The following is a 22285-nucleotide window of genomic DNA, read 5'->3' on the forward strand; positions in this document are numbered from 1 at the left end:
TTTTCCATCAGAAAGTCAGATTTTGTTGCAGGGTTTTGTATTTCACCCTCAACATACCTACAGAGTTGAGAATCTCTGTTTTAGTTACATGTGGGAAAGTTTTCAGTTACTTGCAAAGAACAGAATACACAAACACTTGCAATATTTTTTTTCTGATTACAGGCCACTTCCCATCAGAAAATTTCTTTTAAATCATGCAGTTTTCCCTAGAACTGACTTTTACATCAAGATTTATCTTCCCCATTTGCCTAAATACTCTTATTTCCGTTCCCCATACCCATTCCTCCCCCTCACCCTAATAACAATCAATTGCCCCTTTACCTCTTACTGACAAAAAAAACCCCAAACTTGACTGCTTAGATTAAACAGCTGTCATTGCATAACTGAAATACCCTTGAATAAACCCAAACAATCAAACAAATATTGTTTTGTATGCCATAATAAGAAAAGGCTGGAAAACAACAGGATATAAAGTACTGTTTGTTACATGCATCAACCCCCCCTTATTTAAGTGTTTATTCACCATGACCTTTGACCTAATGACTCTAAAAACAACAATGGTCATCTACTGACCACAGGCAATCATTTTTTAAAGTTTTGACACCTAAAGACATTCTCAAGTTACTTCCTAACATGCAGTCTGACAGCTGTAGAGCGAGGTGTTCTCCATTTACTAAAAAGGAAATCCTTCTCTGCCTCAAATCCACTGTGACCTTGACCTTTAATATGATTACCCCTAGTACAACTGAGCAATTTACTGACCATAGACAATCATATTATGAAATTTAAAATATACAAGACCTACGCATTCTCCTATTAGTGATAAGAAACTGTTTTCAGTCTCTGACCATGACCCTTTATTTTCTTATCCTCAAAATAATAGGGGCATTTCACTGACAACATGAATTTGTCATCCATGTAGTTTGATGGCTATTTGCCTCAATGTTCTCCAGTTACTAATCAAAAACAGTTTTCAGTCTCTAGTGACTGTAAGCTTGAACTATGGCCTATGAACTTTGACCTTAGTAGGTTCAAAGGCTCCCAAGTTATTGATCAGAAAATATTTTCAGTCTTGAGGTCACTGTGATTTTAGCATCCAACTCTCTGAACGCAAAACAATATAGGTTTTCACAGACAATCATCCTTTGAAGTTTAATGGGCAAGCATTCTTAAAAACTAACTGGTCTATCAACCAAATGAACTATAAACAGCACATGTGCAATATACCAAAATTCCATTTTCTCTGAAGAGATCCAAAAATGAAATAAAGTCATTTCGTAGTTTTTATGAAGGTATGAAACAAATCTGTTTTAACTTGCCAGGATCTGGAGATAATAAGATCAAAACTAGTACGAAACACACCATAAAGCTGTCATTATCTTGAAATTTTGACTAGCACACTGAAATGGACTGTCTGGCACCAATTCATTTTGTATGCTACAAATTACAAGACGGCCATAATTAGTCGCTTACGAGATCATGACCAGTTTAACTGGAGTATATATGTCTGAACACATTTCCAATGAGTTAGTATCAATTAATTAATAGTAAGATGGACAATGAAAGTTCCATGATGATCCAGTCAACAATGTGTTGACTGTTAATATCACTTTTCTGATTTGACCTACTGACCTAGATCTTACACAAGTTGCCTGAATTTCACAACTGCCACTGATTTTCATAGACATTCTGGACAAACTTTTTCAGATAGATAATGTGTCCTCTAGTCTAGGGTGATAACAAACTTTCTCTTTTTTATCCTAACGACCTAGCACTTGATCCCGGATGACCCAGTTTTGAACCTGACGAAGATCTTGCAAAGGCAAACATTCTGACATGTTTTCATGAAGATCAGGGGCCACTTGTTCGAAACGTTAACCGGCTATTAAACTAACCACTGCTTAAATTTTGATTCAAACACTAGTCTTGGTGGGAAACACTAGTATGATGTTTTGATTTTATTGTAAAGAATTTTAAAATTTCATAACTTTTAACTCATACATTTGTTTTTCTAAGTCCTCTAAAATGTTGAAAACTAACCCTAAAAGTTAATCAACCGTTAGCTTAATCCCCTGTTAAAGTTTCGAACAATTGAGCCCAGGTAGAAAATAAAACCTCTTGTGTTAACAACATTTTTCTATAATTTGACATAGTGACTTAGATTCTGACCATAAATTACCCTGTTTTAAATACGACCTAGATAATATGAAGAAAAATATTCTGACTAAGTTTCTTGACCAAAGATGACCCAAATCAAATTTGACTTAGATCTTACAAAAGCAGACATTCTGACCAGGTTTCACACATCATCCACCTGTACTAATAGCTTGCCTGAACCTTTCTTTCAGCCGAGCTATAAAAACAAACCATAAAAGTTTGAATTTCCCAAGTTCATTTCTGTCTCATTATATGACAAAACTTTTGTTACAATGAGTCACAGTTAGTGGGAGCAAGACCCTGAAACCGAACTAAACGCTGATGATAACACTCCACAAGCCTCCATTACACCAGCTGATGCCCGACACACACACCATCTATCTCTTTCATCATGGCATCTTCCTAGTTTCTCTTTATGTACTGGTACACTATAATCAACATTTTGCTTGAAATTTGAGAACCGAGTTCTGAATAGAAAGTCAATAAGATGGGAATAAAGCAATAAAACCTGGGGACTTACCAAATGGTAGTCCATTAAGTCGGGTAAATAAACTTAATTGTTTACATTGAGAAAAAGCTGCCATCTTTTGACAAAAAAGCGAAGCAAAAATTCAGCAGCAATATCAATAGCTGTCCTGAGTTTCAAACATCAATATCTTGCTTTTAAAAAGCTCAGTTAGGAAACAATCAAAACAACAAGAGGACCATGATGGTCCTGAATCGCTCACCTGTCCCCACATGACCCAGTTTTGAAATGAGTATCACATTGTTTTTTTCTATTATTTGACATAGTGACCTAGTTTTTGAGCTCATGTGACCCAGTTTTAAACCTGACCTAGATATCATCAAGATAAAAATTCTGACCAATTTTCATGAAGATCCAATGAAAAATATGGCCTCTAGAGAGTTCACAAGGTTTTTCTATTATTTGACCTAATGACCTAGTTTTTGAAGGCACGTGACCCAGTTTTGAATTTGACCTAGATATCATCAAGATGAACATTCTCACCAGTTTTCATGAAGATCTCATGAAAACTATGGCCTCTAGAGAGGTCACAAGGTTTTTCTATTTTTACACCTACTGACCTAGTTTTTGACGGCACATGACCCAGTTTCAAACTTTACCTACATATCATCAAGATAAAAATTCTGACCAATTTTCATGAAGATCCCATGAAAAATATGGCCTCTAGAGAGTTCACAAGGTTTTTCTATTATTTGACCTAATGACCTAGTTTTTGAAGGCACGTGACCCAGTTTTAAATTTGACCTAGATATCATCAAGATGAACATTCAGACCAACTTTCATACAGATCTCATGAAAAATATGGCCTCTAAGAGAGATCACAAGGTTTTTTATTATTTGACCTAATGACGTAGTTTTTGATGGCACGTGACCCAGTTTCGAACTTTACCTAGACATCATCAAGGTTAACATTCTGACCAATTTTCATGAAGATCCATTCAAAAGTATGGCCTCTAGAGAGGTCACAAGGTTTTTCTATTTTTAGACCTACTGACCTAGTTTTGGAACGCAGTTGACCCAGTTTCGAACTTGTCCTAGATATCATCAAGATGAACATTCTGACCAACTTTCATAAAGATCCCATGAAAAATATGACCTCTGGAGTGGTCACAAGCAAAAGTTTACGGACGGACAACGGACGCTGCGCGATCACAAAAGTTCACCTTGTCACTTTGTGACAGGTGAGCTAAAAAATGACTGTCCTCTATGTATTTCTAAGCTCCTAAAACTTTATCATTCCATTGTTTAACAAAAGGTCAATGCAAGAATTTCATGCTTAGTATGTGTTATTTCTTGAGTATTTTGGCTAAACTATGCAGCAAGCAGGCAACATGCTATTTCAAGTAACCACTTCAAACACTCATACTTCATTGTTTAAGTAAATAAACATTTCTATTTGCCTGTAACATTTACCCAATGACAATTTTGAAATATATAAAATCATATAATTTAACGTTAAAACATCTTTACTACTAGTAAAATTATGTTTCTCAGCAGCATTAACTTCATTCGGCTATTAAAATAAATCTCGAGTTGAAAGGACAGTCCCATTAAAACAAGACTATTTGTGATAAAACAGAGCAAAAATTTACCAACTTAGTGAATATGTTACTGCTACTTTATAACAAGAGCACCGCCTACGGGTGCCATCCCTCGTCTGCAAGTGCTGGACAATATGTAAGAAAACAGATATAGTTCATATTTTCTAAGTACAAAAAGGGCCATAATTTTGACAAAATGCAGAATACAGTTATGGTTCTTGACCTACAGAGTCCCCTAATGATGATAAACAAGTGTGCAAAGATTCAAAGCTGTAGCTCTTACAGTTTTTGAGAAAAGGTGACCTAAACAAAAATTTTAACCAATAAACTCAAATTATCTGAGTACAAAAAGGGCCATAATTTTGACAAAATGCAAATCAGAGTTATGGCTCTTGGCCTACATAGTCCCATAATGATGATAAACAAGTGTGCAAAGTTTCAAAGCTGTAGCTTTTATAGTTTTTGAGAAAATGTGACCTAAACAAAAAATTTAACCAAGAAACTCAAATTTTCTAAGTATAAAAAGGGCCATAATTCTCACAAAATGCAAATCAAGGTGATGGTTTTTAAACTTCATAGTCCCCTAATGATGATAGTCAAGTGTGCAAAGTTTCAAAGCTGTAGCTCTTACAGTGTTTGAGAAAAGGTGGACCTCAACAAAAATTTTATAAACACCGACAATAAAGTGATGACAATAGTATTACCTTGTAGATTTTTTTCAAAAATTAGACAAGCTAACAAAGGTAGTAAAGTTGAGGTTTGGTTGAAAAATTTATTAATATAATGGATATGGTATTCATCTGCTTGAAGTTGCCAAAAAATGACAGAGCAAAATTACAGCTGAAATAAGACTACTGGTAGTTTGGAAACATTTATTTAGAACAAAAGGAATCAACAGAATGGCACCGGAGTAGTTTAAAATGGTATAGGAGTTGTTGTTTAATTAACATAATTTATAAATGAAATCCAAGATGTATCCTATAAGGCCCTTATCAGATATTGCAGCAGCCATCACTTAAGCTGTAAGCAATTACCTGATAGAAGCCTGTGGACATTATAACCCAGAGGGGACAGAAAATCCTCAAAACTGTGTGCACTACTGCTAGAGCTTGGACAGGCCGGAAGGTTCAAAAGGTTCACTTTCTTTTCAGTCTAAACTAAAAATTTGGACTAATTTGTAGCAATGAACAACCTTACAACTTAAATCTTGAGCTTAAGGAGGTAGGTTACCTTCATATTTGTATGTGCGCATGTCCAACCGGAAGCTAACGTGACGATTTACGACGACATTTACGACAAATTAAATGTGTTTGTATATTCATTCTCCAGAAAACAAATCATGAACCTGCCTCCGATCTGATACTTTATGGTTTAATAATGCAGAAATAATGAATCAATTGCCGCAGAAACGCTTCAAAACAATGTTGCCTTAAAATGACGCCATTGACATCATGACGTTACGTGTCAGTTACCGCGCAAAATTAATAGCTTTTATCTTGAAAGTACGTAATTCTGTGCATTTTCTTTATTTTAACTATCTTCAAATAACAAATATTTGCTGAAATATTTGTTATGAATCTTTTGCTCTGAATAATCATCAATATTTTGCTTCTTTTATGTAGTTATATTGAAATGTTATGCGGATTGTAAGAAAATGGATGATGGTAACCAATGTTATTTGGAATATAGTTGGATGAAAGGTTACTTGTAACGGCCATTTTCAAATAAAAAATCTAGCAGTTTGATTTGTAATACCTATTTTTCAGGTTCCGTTGATAATTTGTTACTTATATACTAAAAATAAGATCTAAAACTGTTCAAATTTCAGTAGAAAAATGTGGTTCCTTAAATTTAATTGATGTTACCATGGAAACGAAGCCCGTGACCTATGTATCTAAATGTAAAATTCAAAAGCGTTGACACTGGTCTATTTAAGAAACACAACTTCGGCTTTTTATTTTCATTTCAACAATATCCATGAGAATAATATCAGTATGCTGAACGATTTTTCCATGAAAAATGCCAGGCGAGGGGTACTGCCGTATGTATTCTAAGCTGTGAAATTTGTTTGAATCAATGCAAATAACAAGAAAATATAACTTATGTTAGAAATAATATGTTTTAAAGCTACATTAACTAGAAAGATAATCTTATTCAATATTTTTTTATAAGAAATTACGACAAAAAGCAAGATATAAGCTATTTTAAACATCTCTGTTGCCATGGTTACTGTAAACTTTAAGAAAAATAGGGTACCATGTAAAGTGCATGGTATTTTGCTTATAATATTTCCCAAATATTCCATGTTAGTCAGTAACAGAATGCCACTTAAGCCGTCGAAAACCCCTATTTTTATACATAATTGTTTAAAAATGAGAGAAAATGCATTACCATGGAAACACGAGCCCCGCGACATATGCATTTAAAGCTTATATTAGAAAGCTAACGTGCATACTAGTAAAATTATCAATTATGCAGACTTATACGGATATCAATGAAACTAAAATACACTGAAAAGTGTTAAATATCTGTATTTTCCTTCTTCTTTTAATATGAAATACCTTTAGAGGGTCATGTTCTTCAAACCTAGATAAAAATTGAATTTGAAGGGACAGAGACAAACGAAATTGAGATTGTAGCAGGTAAAACTTCATATTACACGAAATACAAACAAATGCTGCGGTTAAACTAACTTGAATTTACCCTTGTAACAAGGTAACCTACCTCCTTAAATGACCTTTTTTACCATTACTCTGAAAGTGAAAAAAAAAATCCCCAGGACTTTGTTTCATTGAATTTTACGTAACACTGACAAAACTGTATCTTTTCAGTTTATTATGATGGAGGAAGAACCCACGTGCCCATCTTTTCCCAGCTGAATGGCTTCTTCAAAGGACAGAATTTTACACCTAAAGCGAAGTTTTGAACCCACAGAGGTGAAGGGCATGTGATTTCAAGCCAGCAACCTTAACCAATAAGCCACAATGGCCAAAAATGACTGACATTATATTTATCATAAGAGATGTTGTAAGTTATTTTTATGGAAGGCAGCATATGATACTAACAACTAAATTTAAAGACCTTTTGCATAAGAATATATATGAAACAATATCATTTATTTAATAATGATTTTTTTTTAATTCAATGCTGACCCATTTTCTGTAACTTTGGAAAAATATTTTACAAATGAACAAAATAAACCAAGTGACTAAAACCTTTTTAATGAGTAATTCATATAAATGTACATAATGGGAAATTTAGGTAAATAAAAGTAGCCTCATTTTATGAACCCCCTTGAAAAAGTTTAAGCGAGCCACTTTCATGAAACTGTAGTAAATGGTGAATAGCAATGTGACCCATGCTCTTATTTTAATTAAGTTTCAGTTTCATTAAAATGTAAAAAGTAAAAAAAAAACAACAAGAGGGCCATGATGGCCCTATATCACTCACCAGAGTTTATCTGGCCTGCTGACCTAGTTTTTGACCCCAAATGACCCAGTTTGGAATTCAACCTAAAGATTATCAAGACAAACATTCTGACCAAGTTTCATATACAGTCTAACCTGTACTAACGGTCACCTCCGATCAGCGGTCACCTCCGTTCAGTGGCCATTTTATGACGCCCCCGACGGATTTTCCTCTATTTTATCACTTTATTCAGTGGCCACCTGCCGTCCGCGGCCAGCGGCCACCGAAATTGCCTCCCGACCGCTATATTTGACCCCTTTCAGCGGCCATTTTTCTTCCAAAACCAATTATTTTTAGGCAATAATCGCCGAAGATACCCGATTTTGAGAAGCACGTGGTTGCTAAGTTTCGCGGGACTTCACCACAAGAACGACAAAATGACATGAGCTTCTCAATTAAAACTGATAACCAAAGGTGTAATCCCCTTTTGTTATGATCAAATGGCCAGTAATTATCGGTAATTAGCGTGTCACCTCGTGTCAGTTTTGTTGTTCACAGTTTGACCTCGGTTAACGATTATACTCGATAACTAACTAGTAGCATAATATTTGTGATTTTTTTTATACTTCTGTCATCAAAATACTATTAAATTTATACGAAATTAATTGTGTTTGAAAAAAAATAATAAACCACTCTATCTTTTACGGAACGTAACGGCAATCTTAGATTTAGCGTAGACAATAAGCGCCGAGAGTAGCTTCCCTTACCAAAATGGCGAAAATTGTAAACAAACTTGTTTTGAAGTTGGAAAATTGTCTGTAACAATTTTTGTAGTGAAAAAAAAACACGCCAGAGTTTTAGATTGCTAAGAAGACCATTCGTATTGCGAAGGCAAATGCACGTCATTGTATCCTGGTAAAATAATAATGGAAAACCCAAAAAGAAACGGGCCTAAAGGCTATAGACTGGTCAGAAGTCTGAAAAATACATATACTGGCTGCACCTCCGGTCAACGGTCACCTGGCTTTAGCGGCAAAATTGTCTGCTTCCCTTGGCTGGCTGCTTAAGACAGGTTAGACTGTAGACTGCGTCACAACTGTTGCCTTTAGAGTGTTCACAAGCTTTTCCTTTGATCTGGCCTACTGACCTAGTTTTTGACCCCACATGATTCAGATTTGAACCTGACCTAGAAATCATCAAGACAAACATTCTGACAAAATTTCATAAAGATTGAGTCAAAATTGTGACCTCCAGAGTGATCACAAGCTTTTCCTTTGATCTGGCCTACTGACCTAGTTTTGACCCAACACGACCCAGATTCGAACATGGCCTAGAGATCATCAAGACTAACATTCTGACCAAGTTTCATAAAGATTGAGTCACAACTGTGGCCTCTAGACTGTTAACAAGCTTTTCCTTTGATTTGACTGGGTGACCTAGTTTTTGACCCAACATGACCAAGATTCAAACTTGACCTATAGATAATCAAGAAAAACATTCTGACTAATTCTAATGAGTTTCAAACTTGTAATGTAGTCTCTAAGAGTGTTGACATGATTTTCCTTTGATCTGGCCTACTGACCTAGTTTTTGACCCCATATGACCTAGTATCGAACTTGACCTAGAGATCATCAAGACAAACATTCTTATAAAGTTTCATAAAGATTGAGTTCAGAGTGTTCACAAGCGTTTCCTTTGATCTGGCCTACTGACCTAGTTTTTGACCCCACATGATCCAGTTTCGACATTGACCTTGAGATCATCAAGACAAACATTCTGACCAAGTTTCCTAAAAATTGGGTCACAAAAGTGGCATCTGGAGTGTTCACAAGCTGTTCCTTTGATCTGGCCTACTGACCTAGTTTATGATCCAACATAACCCAGTTTCGAACTTGACCTAGAGATCATCAAGACAAACATTCTGACCAAGATTCATGAAGATTGGGTCAAAAATGTGGCCTCTAGAGTGTTCACAAGCTTTTCCTTTGATCTGGCCTACTGACCTAGTTTTTGACTCCACATGACCCTGTTTCGAACTTGACCTAGAGATCATCAACAAATGTTGATGCACGACAGACGATGCACAATGCACGCCGGACAATGACCGGTCACAATAGCTCACCTTGAGCACTTTGTGCTCTGGTGAGCTAAAAATAGCATTGCCTTGCATATGGTCAACAAACACAATGTTAAACTGATAGAATAGAAAGCAGAAAGTGTAAGATATTAAAGCTCACCTTTTTCTCAGCTAGGTCCTGCCAGTTAATATTTTTGAAGAAAGGATGACTCATGAGATCTTTAACATCTGCTTCACCACCTCCCAATCTGCACAATATATGCATGATAATGTGAACATATCTATTAAGACAAGAGCACCGCCTTGCGGGTGCTGACGCTCATCTGATTTTTTTTTGTATAATAGAAATATTGTCCTACCCATGATTTTCTAAGTCTAAAAAGGGCCATCATTCTTGCAAAAAGCAGGATGGAGTTATGTTTCTTGATTTATAGTGTCAGCTTATGATGGTGAAAAACTGTTGCAAGTTTTAAAGCAATAGCTTTGATAGTTTATGAGAAAAGTTGACTTAAACATAATACTCAACCAAGAAAATGATTTTCTAAGTCCAAAAGGGGCAATAATTATTGCAAAAAGAACGAAGGAGTTATGTTGCTTGCTGTACAGGGTCAGCTTATGATGGTGAACAAGTGTTGCAAGTTTCAAAGCAATAGCTTTGATAGTTTAAGAGAAAAAATTGACCTAAACATAAAACTTAACCAAGAAATCTGATATTTTCTAAGTCCAAAAGGGGCCATAAATCTTGCAAAAAGCAGGATGGAGTTTTGTTTCTTGCTGTACAGGGTCAGCTTATGATGGTTAAAAACTGTTGCAAGTTTTAAAGCAATAGCTTTTATAGTTTAGGAGAAAAGCTGACCTAAACATAAAACTTAACCAAGAAAACTGATTTTCTAAGTCCAAAAGGGGCAATAATTCTTGCAAAAAGCAGGATGGAGTTATGTTTCTTGATGTACAGGGTCTGCTTATGATGGTGAACAAGTATTCCAAGTTTCAAAGCAATAGCTTTGATAGTTTAGGAGAAAAGTTGACCTAAACATAAAACTTAACCAAGAAATCTGATATTTTCTAAGTCCAAAAGGGGCCATAAATCTTGCAAAAAGCATGATGGAGTTATGTTTCTTGCTATACAGGGTCAGCTTATGATGGTGAACAAGTATTCCAAGTTTCAAAGCAATAGCTTTGATAGTTTAGGAGAAAAGTTGACCTAAACATAAAACTTAACCAGGCAACGCCGACGCCGACAACCGCTCAAGTGATAACAATAACTCATCACTTTTTTTCAAAAAATCAGATGAGCTAATAAACGAGTTAATACATTTTAGTAAATGCCAATTTTCAACAGTAACTACAGTCAGTAACAAGAGTTGTCACAGGAGACAGCGCGCTCGACTATTTCGATGCTGGATAGTGAAACTGGGCACATCTGAGGAAACTAGAGCTGTCACTGGAGTGTTTAATGACTCCAATTGTGGATGAAGATATTGCACATCAGCCTGAGTCTATGTCAAAAATATCAACTTAAAGTAATAAGAGAGGTAAAGATAAAATGTATCAAAACACTATATAAGTATATCCTAAGCAAAAAAGGGGCATAATTCATTAAATATTGGTGCCAGAGTTATGCACCTTGTGTCATATAGTAAGGGTGATGATGTTGAACAACTATATTAAGTTTGAATCAAATCCATTCAGTAATAACAGAGACAGAGTGAAAGTGCATCAAAACTTTAACCTAAAATTCTAATTAAAAAGAGAAATAATTAATGAAAAATTGGTGCCAGAGTTATGCACCTTGCATCAAATGGTGTGGGTGATGATGTTGGACAACTATTTTAAGTTTGAATCAAATCCATCTAGTAATAACAGAGACAGAGTGAAAGTGCATCAAAACTTTAACCTAAAATTCTAAGTAAAAAGGGGAAATAATTCATGAAACATTGGTCCCAGAGTTATGCACCTTGTGTCATATGATAAGGGTAATGATGTTGAACAATTGTTTAAGTTTGAATCAGATCCATTTAGTAATAACAGAGATAGAGTTAAAGTGCATAAAACTTTAACTTGAAATTCTAAGTAAAAAGGGGAATAATTCATGAAAAATTGTGCCAGAGTTATGCATCTTGTGTCATATGATGTGAGTGATGATGCTGAACAACTATTTTAAGTTTGAATCAAATCCTTTCAGTAATAACAGAGGTAAAGTGAAAGTGCACCAAAACTTTAACCTGAAATTCTAAGTAAAAAGGGGGAATAATTCATGAAAAAATGGTGCCAGAGTTATGCACCTTGTGTCATATGATGTGGGTGATGATGTTGAACAACCATTTTAAGTTTGAATCAAATCCATTCAGTAATAACAGAGATAGAGTGAAAGTGCATCAAAACTTTAACCTGAAAATGTAAGTAAAAAGGGGGGATAATTCATGAAATATTGGTGCCAGAGTTATGGCCCTTATGTCAGATGATGTGGATGATGATGAGGAATAAGTATTACAAGTTTGAATCAAATCCATCAAGTAATTACAGAGGTAAGTTGAAAAAAGAGAAAGTGCACCAAAACTTTAACCAAGGTGGGGACGTGGAAAGACGCCGACGCCGGGGCGAGTAGGATAGCTCTCCTTATACTTCGTATAGTCGAGTTAAAAATTACCAATGTTTCAGAATTCCATGCAAGTACTGACTTACATCTTAAATACAAGAAAAGGGCCACGATAGCCCTAGACGGCTCACTAGAGTTACACAGCTAAAAAGTAAAATTAAAGTACCTTTCTTTTGGATTTTTCACAAGCATTCCGCCCAGCAAACTTTTAGCATCCTCTGATAATGTACGCGGGAATTTCACTTGTTGTAACAATATAAGTTCAAACAATACATCATGGTCTCTGTTATAGAATGGAAGTCTACCACACATCATTTCATACATAACAACACCTGTTCCCCACCAGTCCACTGCTCGTCCATAGTCGTTATCCTCTAATACCTGTACACAGAAAATATAAAACCATTTGAGCCGCGCCATGAGAAAACCAACATAGTACGTTTGCCACCAGCATGGATCCAGACCAGCCTGCGCATTCGTGCAGTCTGGTCAGGATACATGCTGGTCGCTTTCAAAGCCTATTGCAATTAGAGAAACTGTTAGCGAACAGCATGGATCCTGACCAGACTATGTGGATGCGCAGGCTGGTCTGGATCCATGCTGGTTGCAAACGCACTATGTTGGTTTTCTCATGGTGCGGCTCATTTCATCATGCTTTAGAAAGACAAAAGTTACACCTCCCTAAAACAGGGTTGCTACCAGCAAGGATATATAAAATTCCCCGACTCTTCCTTGGCCATATCATGATTTCAGTGACAAACACCACCTTACTTTCTTGGTCTTCCATTCCCCTATACAGTAGATGTACCAACACATGTATACAACTTCTTCCACTACTTTTTTTCAGAAACACTATTTCAGTTTTTCAATTACAAATGTTTTGAAGGTTAACAAAAAGCCTAAAGCATTTGCATAAGGCGGTGTACTTTCTTTAAGATAACAGGATTTCCAACCTGATCCATGGAAATTATTTTTCCCAGATTTTTCTCTGAATTTCCTGAAATTTCATTTTTCACCAGCCATTTCACTGGTCTTAACAAGAGGACCATGATGGTCCTGAATCGCTCACCTATCCCCACATGACCTAGTGTTGAACTGAGTACGACGTCGTTATTTCTATTATTTGACATAGTGACCTAGTTTTTGAGCACATGTGACCTAGATATCATCAAGATAAAAAATTCTGACCAATTTTCATGAAGATCCATTGAAAAATATGACCTCTAGAGAGGTCACAAGGTTTTTCTATTATTTGACCTAATGACCTAGTTTTTGAAGGCACGTGACCCACTTCTGAATCTGACCTAGATATCATCAAGGTGAACATTCTCACCAATGTTCATGAAGATCTCATGAAAAATATGGCCTCTAGAGAGGTCACAAGGTTTTTCTATTTTTCGACCTACTGACCTAGTTTTTGACCGCACGTGACCCAGTTTCGAACTTGACCTAGATATCATTAAGAGGAACATTCTGATGAATTTTCATGAAGATCCATTGAGAAACATGGCCTCTAGAGACGTCACAAGGTTTTTCTATTTTTAGACCTACTGACCTAGTTTTTGACCGCACGTAACCCAGTTTCAAATCTGACCTAGATATCATCAAGGTGAACATTCTCACCAATTTTCATGAAGATCAATTGAGAAATATGGCCTCTAGAGAGGTCACAAGGTTTTTCTATTTTTAGACCTACTGACCTAGTTTTTGACCGCACATGACCCAGTTTCGAACTTGACCTAGATATCATCAAGGTGAACATTCTGACCAATTTTCATGAAGATCCATTGAGAAATATGGCCTCTAAAGAGATCACAAGGTTTTTCTATTTTTAGACCTACTGACCTAGTTTTTGATCCCACATGACCCAGTTTCGAACTTGACCTAGATATCATCAATGTGAACATTCTGACCAATTTTCATGAAGATCCATTGAGAAATATGGCTTCTAGAGAGGTCACAAGGTTTTTCTATTTTTAGACCTACTGACCTAGTTTTTGACCCCACATGACCCAGTTTCGAACTTGACCTAGATATCATCAACGTGAACATTCTGACCAATTTTCGTGAAGATCTCTTGAAAATTATGGCCTCTAGAGAGGTCACAAGGTTTTTCTATTTTTAGACCTACTGACCTAGTTTTTGACCGCACGTGACCCAGTTTCAAACTTGACCTAGATATCATCAAGGTGAACATTCTGACTAATTTTCATGAAGATCCATTGAGAAATATGGCCTCTAGAGAGGTCACAAAGTTTTTCTATTTTTAGACCTACTGACCTAGTTTTTGACCCCACGTGACCCAGTTTCGAACTTGACCTAGATATCATCAAGATGAACATTCTGACCAATTTTCATGAAGATCTCATGAAAAATATGGCCTCTAGAGAGGTCACAAGGTTTTTCTATTTTTAGACATACTGACCTAGTTTTTGACCGCACGTGACCCAGTTTCGAACTTGACCTAGATATCATCAAGATGAACATTCTGACCAACTTTCATAAAGATCCCATGAAAAATGTGACCTCTAGAGTGGTCACAAGCAAAAGTTTACGCACGAACGCACGCACGGACGGACGGACGGACGACGGACGACGGACGCCACGCGATCACAAAAGCTCACCTTGTCACTTTGTGACAGGTGAGCTAAAAAATCCCATCCCTACAACTATTAAAGGTTGGTGGTAACCCTGTGCGAAGTAAGACAGTTTGCTCTTAGATAAAATCATAACTAGAAGTTCTAATGCTTTCATACATATAAGTGCTTCAGTCTAAGGGCTCACTGTCTTGTATTGCCCTTTGACCCCAAAACAATAGGGGACACCTACTGAACATAGGCAATCATTCTATGAAGTTTAACCATTATAGGCCAAAGTGTTCCTTAGTTACTGAGGGGATACAGTTTTCAGTCTCAAGGTCACTGTAACCTTGACCTTCCCCAGAACAGTAGGGGTCATCCACTGACCAAAGGTAGAGATGGTACCTAAAAATTCAAATGGCATCTGGTATTACTTTCTGATGAAAACTTAATACCGGAGTACCTCAATAATATAATAGTTAAACTTTCATACTTCATTTTTCATGCTGAAAGGCAATATTTAATCTGAAAAATTTCGTCCTACTTGGAAAAGTGAAGCCAGTGACAGATAACTCTTCTAGGACTATTTAGTTATCTGAACAAAGTATGCGCAGATTCGGATGTGTTTCCCAAAAGTACAGTTTACTTCAAGACCTATGAATAATCATTCAAACAAAAAAGTTGAGCATTATGTTTTATTTTCAAAATGAACTAATTCAAAGACAATTTTTTTTATTTATTACTGCCAACAAGGATTCAAGGATTTGGCAAAAAAAGCTGACTCACAAAAGCTACAAATCTAGTTTATGTAAACATTGCAAACCTCTGGTGCAAGATACTCCGGTGTACCACAGAATGTTTTAGTACTGGCCCCAAAAAACATCTCCTCTTTACACAATCCAAAATCTGCAATCTTTATATGACCATCTTTGTCTAATAACAAGTTTTCAAGCTGGAAATAAAGAGAACTTCCTAATGAAGGTTAATTTGATGTGCCCTTTCTTTTATCTGACTGTTACAAGAAATGATTTTTTATCTAAGATTGTTTTCTTTTACAATTTAGTAGAAATATCACTAACTCAATTTGAAATCTGTTACTAGCTGTTCAAGATCTTTTCAGCTTTTTCCTTAACACATTTTTGCGCCTGTTAGCAAAATTAACTTAATGGAAATGAACAAACAGAAACAAAGCTGACTCCTTGTTTTATTGTATGACGAGGAATAATAATTATGTATATTGCTATACAACACAAGTAAAACCTTCTGTGACCAAATAAAGTTTAAAACCTCATTATACTCTCGATTGAAAAGTTGTGAAAGTAAATAAAAAATGAAGTGAAAACAAACATTTGAGCTTTATTAAAACAGGGTAATAAATGTGAATATTTTGGGCTCTTAAGACTTCGGGGTGAATGATCTTAAGTCATGACTGTCAATTATTCCTTGTTCTGTTCTGCTTGTCCAACTCATTCAATACTGCCTTTACCTTTAAATCTCTATACACAATATTATTTTCGTGTAGGTATCCCAGTGCCGAGATTATTTCTGCCCCATAAAATTTGGTCCTCTCTTCTGCAAATACCCGTTCCCGAGACAAATGGAAAAACAGTTCTCCACCATTCACATACTCCATCACAAAACACAGTCTATCAGGTGTTTGAAATGAATACTTTAATTGCTGAAAACAAAAAGGAGATTCTATGAAAATGAAAAACTAATTTGGTTACTTAATAGGTGAGAAAGACACTTTACCTAATGAAATGGAGACAAAAGAACCAGCCGAGTAAAACAAAAAAAAAAACAGGAAAAAATAAATTTCAACTACTGAAATGAACATACAAACAAACAAGAGCTGTCCATAAGACAGCGCACTCGACTTTTCTCAGTGCTTGACTCTGAATTAGAGCTTTGCCAGTAAAAAAAATTCTAAGTTAAAAAGGGACATAACTCTGTCAAAATTCAAATCAGAGTTATGGGAATTGTGTCTCCTGGTGTAGACTTTGATAGTAAATAACCATTTTGAGTTTGAAGTCAAAAGCTTTAACAGTAAAATATCTGACTTTTAACAAAAAATTCTAAGTTAAAAATGGGCATAATTCTGTCAAAATTCAAATCAGAGTTATGGATATTGTTTCTCCTGGTGTAGACTTTGATAGTAAATAACTATTTTGAGTTTGAAGTCAAAAGCTTTAACAGTAACAGAGATATCTGACTTTTAACAAAAGATTCTAAGTTTAAAATGGGCATAATTCTGTCAAAATTCAAATCAGAGTTATGGATATTGTTTCTCCTGGTGTAGACTTTGATGGAAAATAAGTATTTTAAGTTTCAAGTCAAAAGCTTTGATAGTAACAGAGATATTTGACTTTATTAAAAACTTTAACCAAAAATTCTAAGTTAAAAAGGGACATAACTCTGTCAAAATTCAAATCAGAGTTATGGGAATTGTGTCTCCTGGTGTAGACTTTGATAGTAAATAACCATTTTGAGTTTGAAGTCAAAAGCTTTAACAGTAAAATATCTGACTTTTAACAAAAAATTCTAAGTTAAAAATGGGCATAATTCTGTCAAAATTCAAATCAGAGTTATGGATATTGTTTCTCCTGGTGTAGACTTTGATAGTAAATAACTATTTTGAGTTTGAAGTCAAAAGCTTTAACAGTAACAGAGATATCTGACTTTTAACAAAAGATTCTAAGTTTAAAATGGGCATAATTCTGTCAAAATTCAAATCAGAGTTATGGATATTGTTTCTCCTGGTGTAGACTTTGATGGAAAATAAGTATTTTAAGTTTCAAGTCAAAAGCTTTGATAGTAACAGAGATATTTGACTTTATTAAAAACTTTAACCAAAAATTCTAAGTTAAAAAGGGGCATAGTTCTGTCAAAATTCAAACCAGAGTTATGGGAATTGTGTCTCTTGGTGCAGACTTTGATTGTATATAACTATTTTGATTTTCAAATCAAAAGCTTTAATAGTAACAGAGATATTTGACTTTATCAAAATTTCTAAAAAAATTCTAAGTTAAAATGGGGCATAATTCTGTCAAAATTCAAATCAGAGTTAAGGGGATTGTTTCTTCTGGTGTAGACTTTGATGTTGAATAAGTATTTTAAGTTTCAAGTCAACAGCTTTGATAGTAACAGAGATATTTGACTTTATCAAAAACTTTAACCAAAATTCTAAGTTAAAAAGGGGCATAATTCTGTCAAAATTCAAACCAGAGTTATGGGGATTGTTTCTCCTGGTGTAGACTTTGATAGTAAATAACTTTTTTTAAGTTGTCAAGTCAATAGCTTTGAATGTAACAGAGATATTTGACTTTATCAAAAACTTTAACCAACGGCGACGCCGACGCCAATGCCGACGCCGGGGCGAGTGCAATAGCTCTACTTTTTCTTCGAAAAGTCGGGCTAAAAACGAAAATAACTCAACGTTACTCAGTGATAAGAAATTGTATGAGTATCAAAGTCACAATGACTTTTCACCTACTGATTCCCAAAAACAAGACTGGTCATCTACTGATCAAATGCAATCATCCTATTAAGCTTGACAGTCAAATGTTCTCCAGTCGTTGTGACCTTTACCTTTGTGGCTTACTGATCCCCAAAACTATCAGGGTTTCTACTGACAACAGGCAACTATTCTATAAAGTTTGACAGCTACATATAGAACCAAGCGTTCTCTACTGACCAGAAACCAAATGGTCTACTCACAGAATGAACTAGAGCTATCACTAAAGGTGATGAATGTCCCCCCTCATGCACTGACATGGTACATTGCAATTTGACGCACACAAGATTGCATAATTATGTGGACTGTATGTATATAGACTGTATTTTACAGTATAGTAACAAAAAACAAAGTCCCATAACTATGCAGAATATTTATCTAAAAGAATGTAACATGCATCATGCACAACTAGGGTTGGTACTGATCACTTGTGTGAAGTTTCATTAAATTGTGTGTAAGGGTTTGGTAGATTAGGCACGCACAAGATTGCATATGCAGACTGTATGTACATAGTATGTTAACAAGAAACAAAGTCCCATAACTCTGCAATTTTTGTCGCTGAAAGAACCTAACATGCCTCATGCACAACTACAGTTGTTACTGATCACTTGTGTGAAGTTTCATTAAATTGTGTCAAGGAGGAGAGATTGTGCGCACAAGATTGTGTCTATGTATATAGTATAGTAACAAAAAAACAAAGTCCCATAACTCTGCAAATTTTTTTTCTAAAAGAACCTAACATGCCCCATGCACAACTACTGTTGGTACTGATCACTTGTGTGAAGTTTCATTAAATTGTGTCAAGGGGATGACGAGAGATGGTGCACACAAGATTGTGTCTATGTATATAGTATAGTAACAAAAAAAACAAAGTTCCATAACTCTGCAATTTTTTTTTCTAAAAGAACCTAACATGCCCCATGCACAACTACTGTTGGTACTGATCACTTGTGTGAAGTTTCATTAATTTGTGTCAAGGGGATGACGAGAGATGGTGCGCACAAGATTGTGTCTATGTATATAGTATAGTAACAAAAAAAAAAACAAAGTCCCATAACTCTGCAAATTTTTTTTCTAAAAGAACCTAACATGCCCCATGCACAACTACTGTTGGTACTGATCACTTGTGTTAAGTTTCATTAAATTCTGTCAAGGGGATAAGGAGAGATGGTGCGCACAGAATTGCGTCTACGGACAGACGGACAGACAGACAGACAGACAACCTGAAACCAGTATACCCCCCCTTACAACTTTGTTGTCGGGGGGTACAATAAGTAAAACATTATACCATGCTTCGAAGAATGTTACGACTCTTATCACCTTTTTTAAAAGGGGGCAAGATTGTATCAAATGCTAACAAAAACTTACAGTTAAGAATGGATGTTTTGTTGTCTGTAATACTCTGTTCTCTGTCAGAGTGTGTGCAACTTCATCCTGTAAAGAAACAAATAAAAACACTGCCACCTGTTATCTTGCAGACACAACATTGCATCCATTTCAAAAACAAAAGCAACTGTTGTGTTCATGTAGAATCAGAAATTTTCACAAGCCATTTATGTTAACTGTCCATATTTGCAAGATATGGTATCTACGAAAGGGTTTTATTGTAATATGTTTCAAAAGTTGGCATATATCGTGAATATTTTACTATGTGAACCAAATGCAGTTCTAAATACTGTGAACTTTAAGCCTTACAAAAATATATGAATCAAAAGTATTTACATATTTTATATATTCAACCTCAAACATTCTATTTGATTTATTTTAATTAGTACATAAAAAGTCTGCCAATATGAGATAAATCTTGTGTATTTATTTATTTATTTTGTTGGGTTTAACGTCGCACCAACACAATCATAGGTCAAAATAGCTAATTCTGGCCCTATCAGGGACCATAACTCTGGAACCCATAATGAAATCTGGGCAGTTCAAGAAAGGAACTGAGATTTTATGGTGACACAAGTTTTGTGCAAGTTTGATTAAATTCAAATCATAAATGAAGCTGCCATTGTGTAGACAAGGTCAAAATAGCTAATTCCGGCCCTTTCAGGAGCCATAACTCTGGAACCCATAATGGGATCTGGCCAGTTCAAGAAAGGAACCGAGATCTTATGGTGATACAAGTTGTGTGCAAGTTTGGTTAAAATAAAATTATAAATGAAACCACTATCGTGCAGACAAGAAATTGTTGACGGACGGACTGACGATGGACAAAGGGTGATCACAAAAGCTCACCTTGTCACTATGTGACCGGTGAGCTAAAAATAACACACTTTAACAAAAAGTTGGCTCTGTGTTATGTACTCACCTTTTGAATTATCACAGCCTTCTTTAATATTTTGATTGCATACAAATGATTTGTGGCCTTTTCTTTACACAATATCACTTTGCCAAATGTGCCTTTCCCCAACATTTTAAGAAATTGGAAATCATCAAGACTCTGAAACAGAAATTAAAAATATCATGTATAAACACATTAACAGGGGCAGAGATGTAGATAAACTTAGAGAAAGCAAATTTATCACAGACAGCATTTTGTTTTTCAGTACTGGCAGACACAGAAAATGAGCTCACTGCCTTGTGTTTTAAAAGGTATGGCTTAAATTTGTACCAACAGTTTTGAGTGAAAATGAAAAAATAATTGGGAGGGGATCTGTATATCAAAACTGCTGGGGAAAAATTAATATTGCAGAGGGGAATGGTGCTTAAGTTTTGCTCCCAAAATACTCCTCCAACAAAAAAACACTGTCAGAAAATGAGTTGCTGTCTTACTCTTAACATCCTACCATATAAAGACAACTGATTTCACCAAATATATTTAGTAACTGTACACAGCTATTTCTGAAAATAAACTATACAGTCAGATGTTTTTGTGGATTAGTTTCCTGAATTTTATCCGTTAGATTAAGTTCAAGCAAAAATGAAGCCACTTTCCACTAACTTATCATATCTTTTTTTAGATGCTGATATCTAAAAATTCCTTCACTTCCAGAAAGAGGCTCCTAGATTCCTTACCAGTATTTACCTGTTCCCTACCAGTTTCCTCGAGTAACTGAAAATATCCCAACATGAATTGGAAGAGGAGGACAAATGATCGTAGATGTGTTGTTTTCAGTTAGTCAACATGGAAAACATACATGAACCTACGTCTTCCTATTCCATGTCTTGGGATTAGTGCCATAACAAGAAATTTCATATGTCATACCACTTTCTTCTTTGCTTTTTCCAGACTGTTAGTGGCTCCATCTCCACTCTCCTCATCTATCATTTTCAGGTTCTCTGACACAGACCTAATCGCCTGCATCCAATCTTCTCTTTCTTCGGGAGTTTCTACACAGAACATACGCTCCACAATCGTCGTCCATTGTAACCCTCTTATAAGAAATGTGTTGGAACGTGGTTTCTCCTGCTTCATTAACTGACATTCTGAAATTAACAAATCAACCAAAATATATGAACAAAATTTAAGATAAAATTCCTAACTTTCCATCATTCCTATAACCAGAAATATTTTCTTTCATAATATAATGGTTTGAAAATATAATCCTTATTTCTGTGAACATTTTGTCAAGTATGTACTAGGAAAATACACTTTTTTTCTTAAGCCCTAAGGGGATAGAAGCAAGTATACCATATTCAGCAACTGAAATCACTTGATCAAGGAGGCTACCTTACTCAGGGCTTGAGCAACAGGGGAGGACTTGAGTGTAACAGTCACTATGAATCTTCCAACTACTGACTTTTTCAGTGAGTAGGTAGGGAAACTTTACAAATTGTCTTCACTTCTCCCTAAAGTCACAACACTCCTTCTTTAACCAGCTAGAGGGAGGAGTGACTTCTCCTAAACATTTGGACCATGCTTGTGCCCTGCTATGGCTTTAGTC

At 35.5% G+C, this 22285-nt stretch overlaps 2 protein-coding genes across 4 annotated transcripts in view; one reads left to right on the forward strand and one right to left on the reverse strand.

Moving 5' to 3' along the window:
• LOC123535749 (uridine diphosphate glucose pyrophosphatase NUDT22-like) overlaps window positions 1-7701 on the forward strand; it is a 75876-nt gene extending 68175 nt beyond the window's left edge. Inside the window, exon 4 of the mRNA XM_045318514.2 lies at window positions 7056-7701. Coding sequence (XP_045174449.2) covers window positions 7056-7065 — 10 coding nt within the window. The 3' untranslated portion in view covers window positions 7066-7701. The remainder of the gene's footprint in view (window positions 1-7055) is intronic.
• Window positions 1-22285, reverse strand: part of LOC123535692 (RAC-alpha serine/threonine-protein kinase-like) — a 56594-nt gene that overhangs the window by 29196 nt on the left and 5113 nt on the right. For all 3 annotated transcript variants that reach the window (XR_008371998.1, XM_045318442.2, XM_045318448.2), the window contains exons 4-10: window positions 21607-21827; window positions 20710-20841; window positions 19770-19835; window positions 16374-16565; window positions 15711-15839; window positions 12475-12689; window positions 9870-9957 (exon numbers count right to left, since the gene is read on the reverse strand). Coding sequence is in view for 2 of the 3 variants with exons in the window: in XM_045318442.2 (XP_045174377.2) it covers window positions 9870-9957; window positions 12475-12689; window positions 15711-15839; window positions 16374-16565; window positions 19770-19835; window positions 20710-20841; window positions 21607-21827 (1043 nt within the window). In the remaining variant the exon portion in view is untranslated. The remainder of the gene's footprint in view (window positions 1-9869; window positions 9958-12474; window positions 12690-15710; window positions 15840-16373; window positions 16566-19769; window positions 19836-20709; window positions 20842-21606; window positions 21828-22285) is intronic.

Source organism: Mercenaria mercenaria, chromosome 1, assembly GCF_021730395.1.
Source record: "Mercenaria mercenaria strain notata chromosome 1, MADL_Memer_1, whole genome shotgun sequence".
Taxonomy (NCBI): Eukaryota; Metazoa; Mollusca; class Bivalvia; order Venerida; family Veneridae; genus Mercenaria; species Mercenaria mercenaria.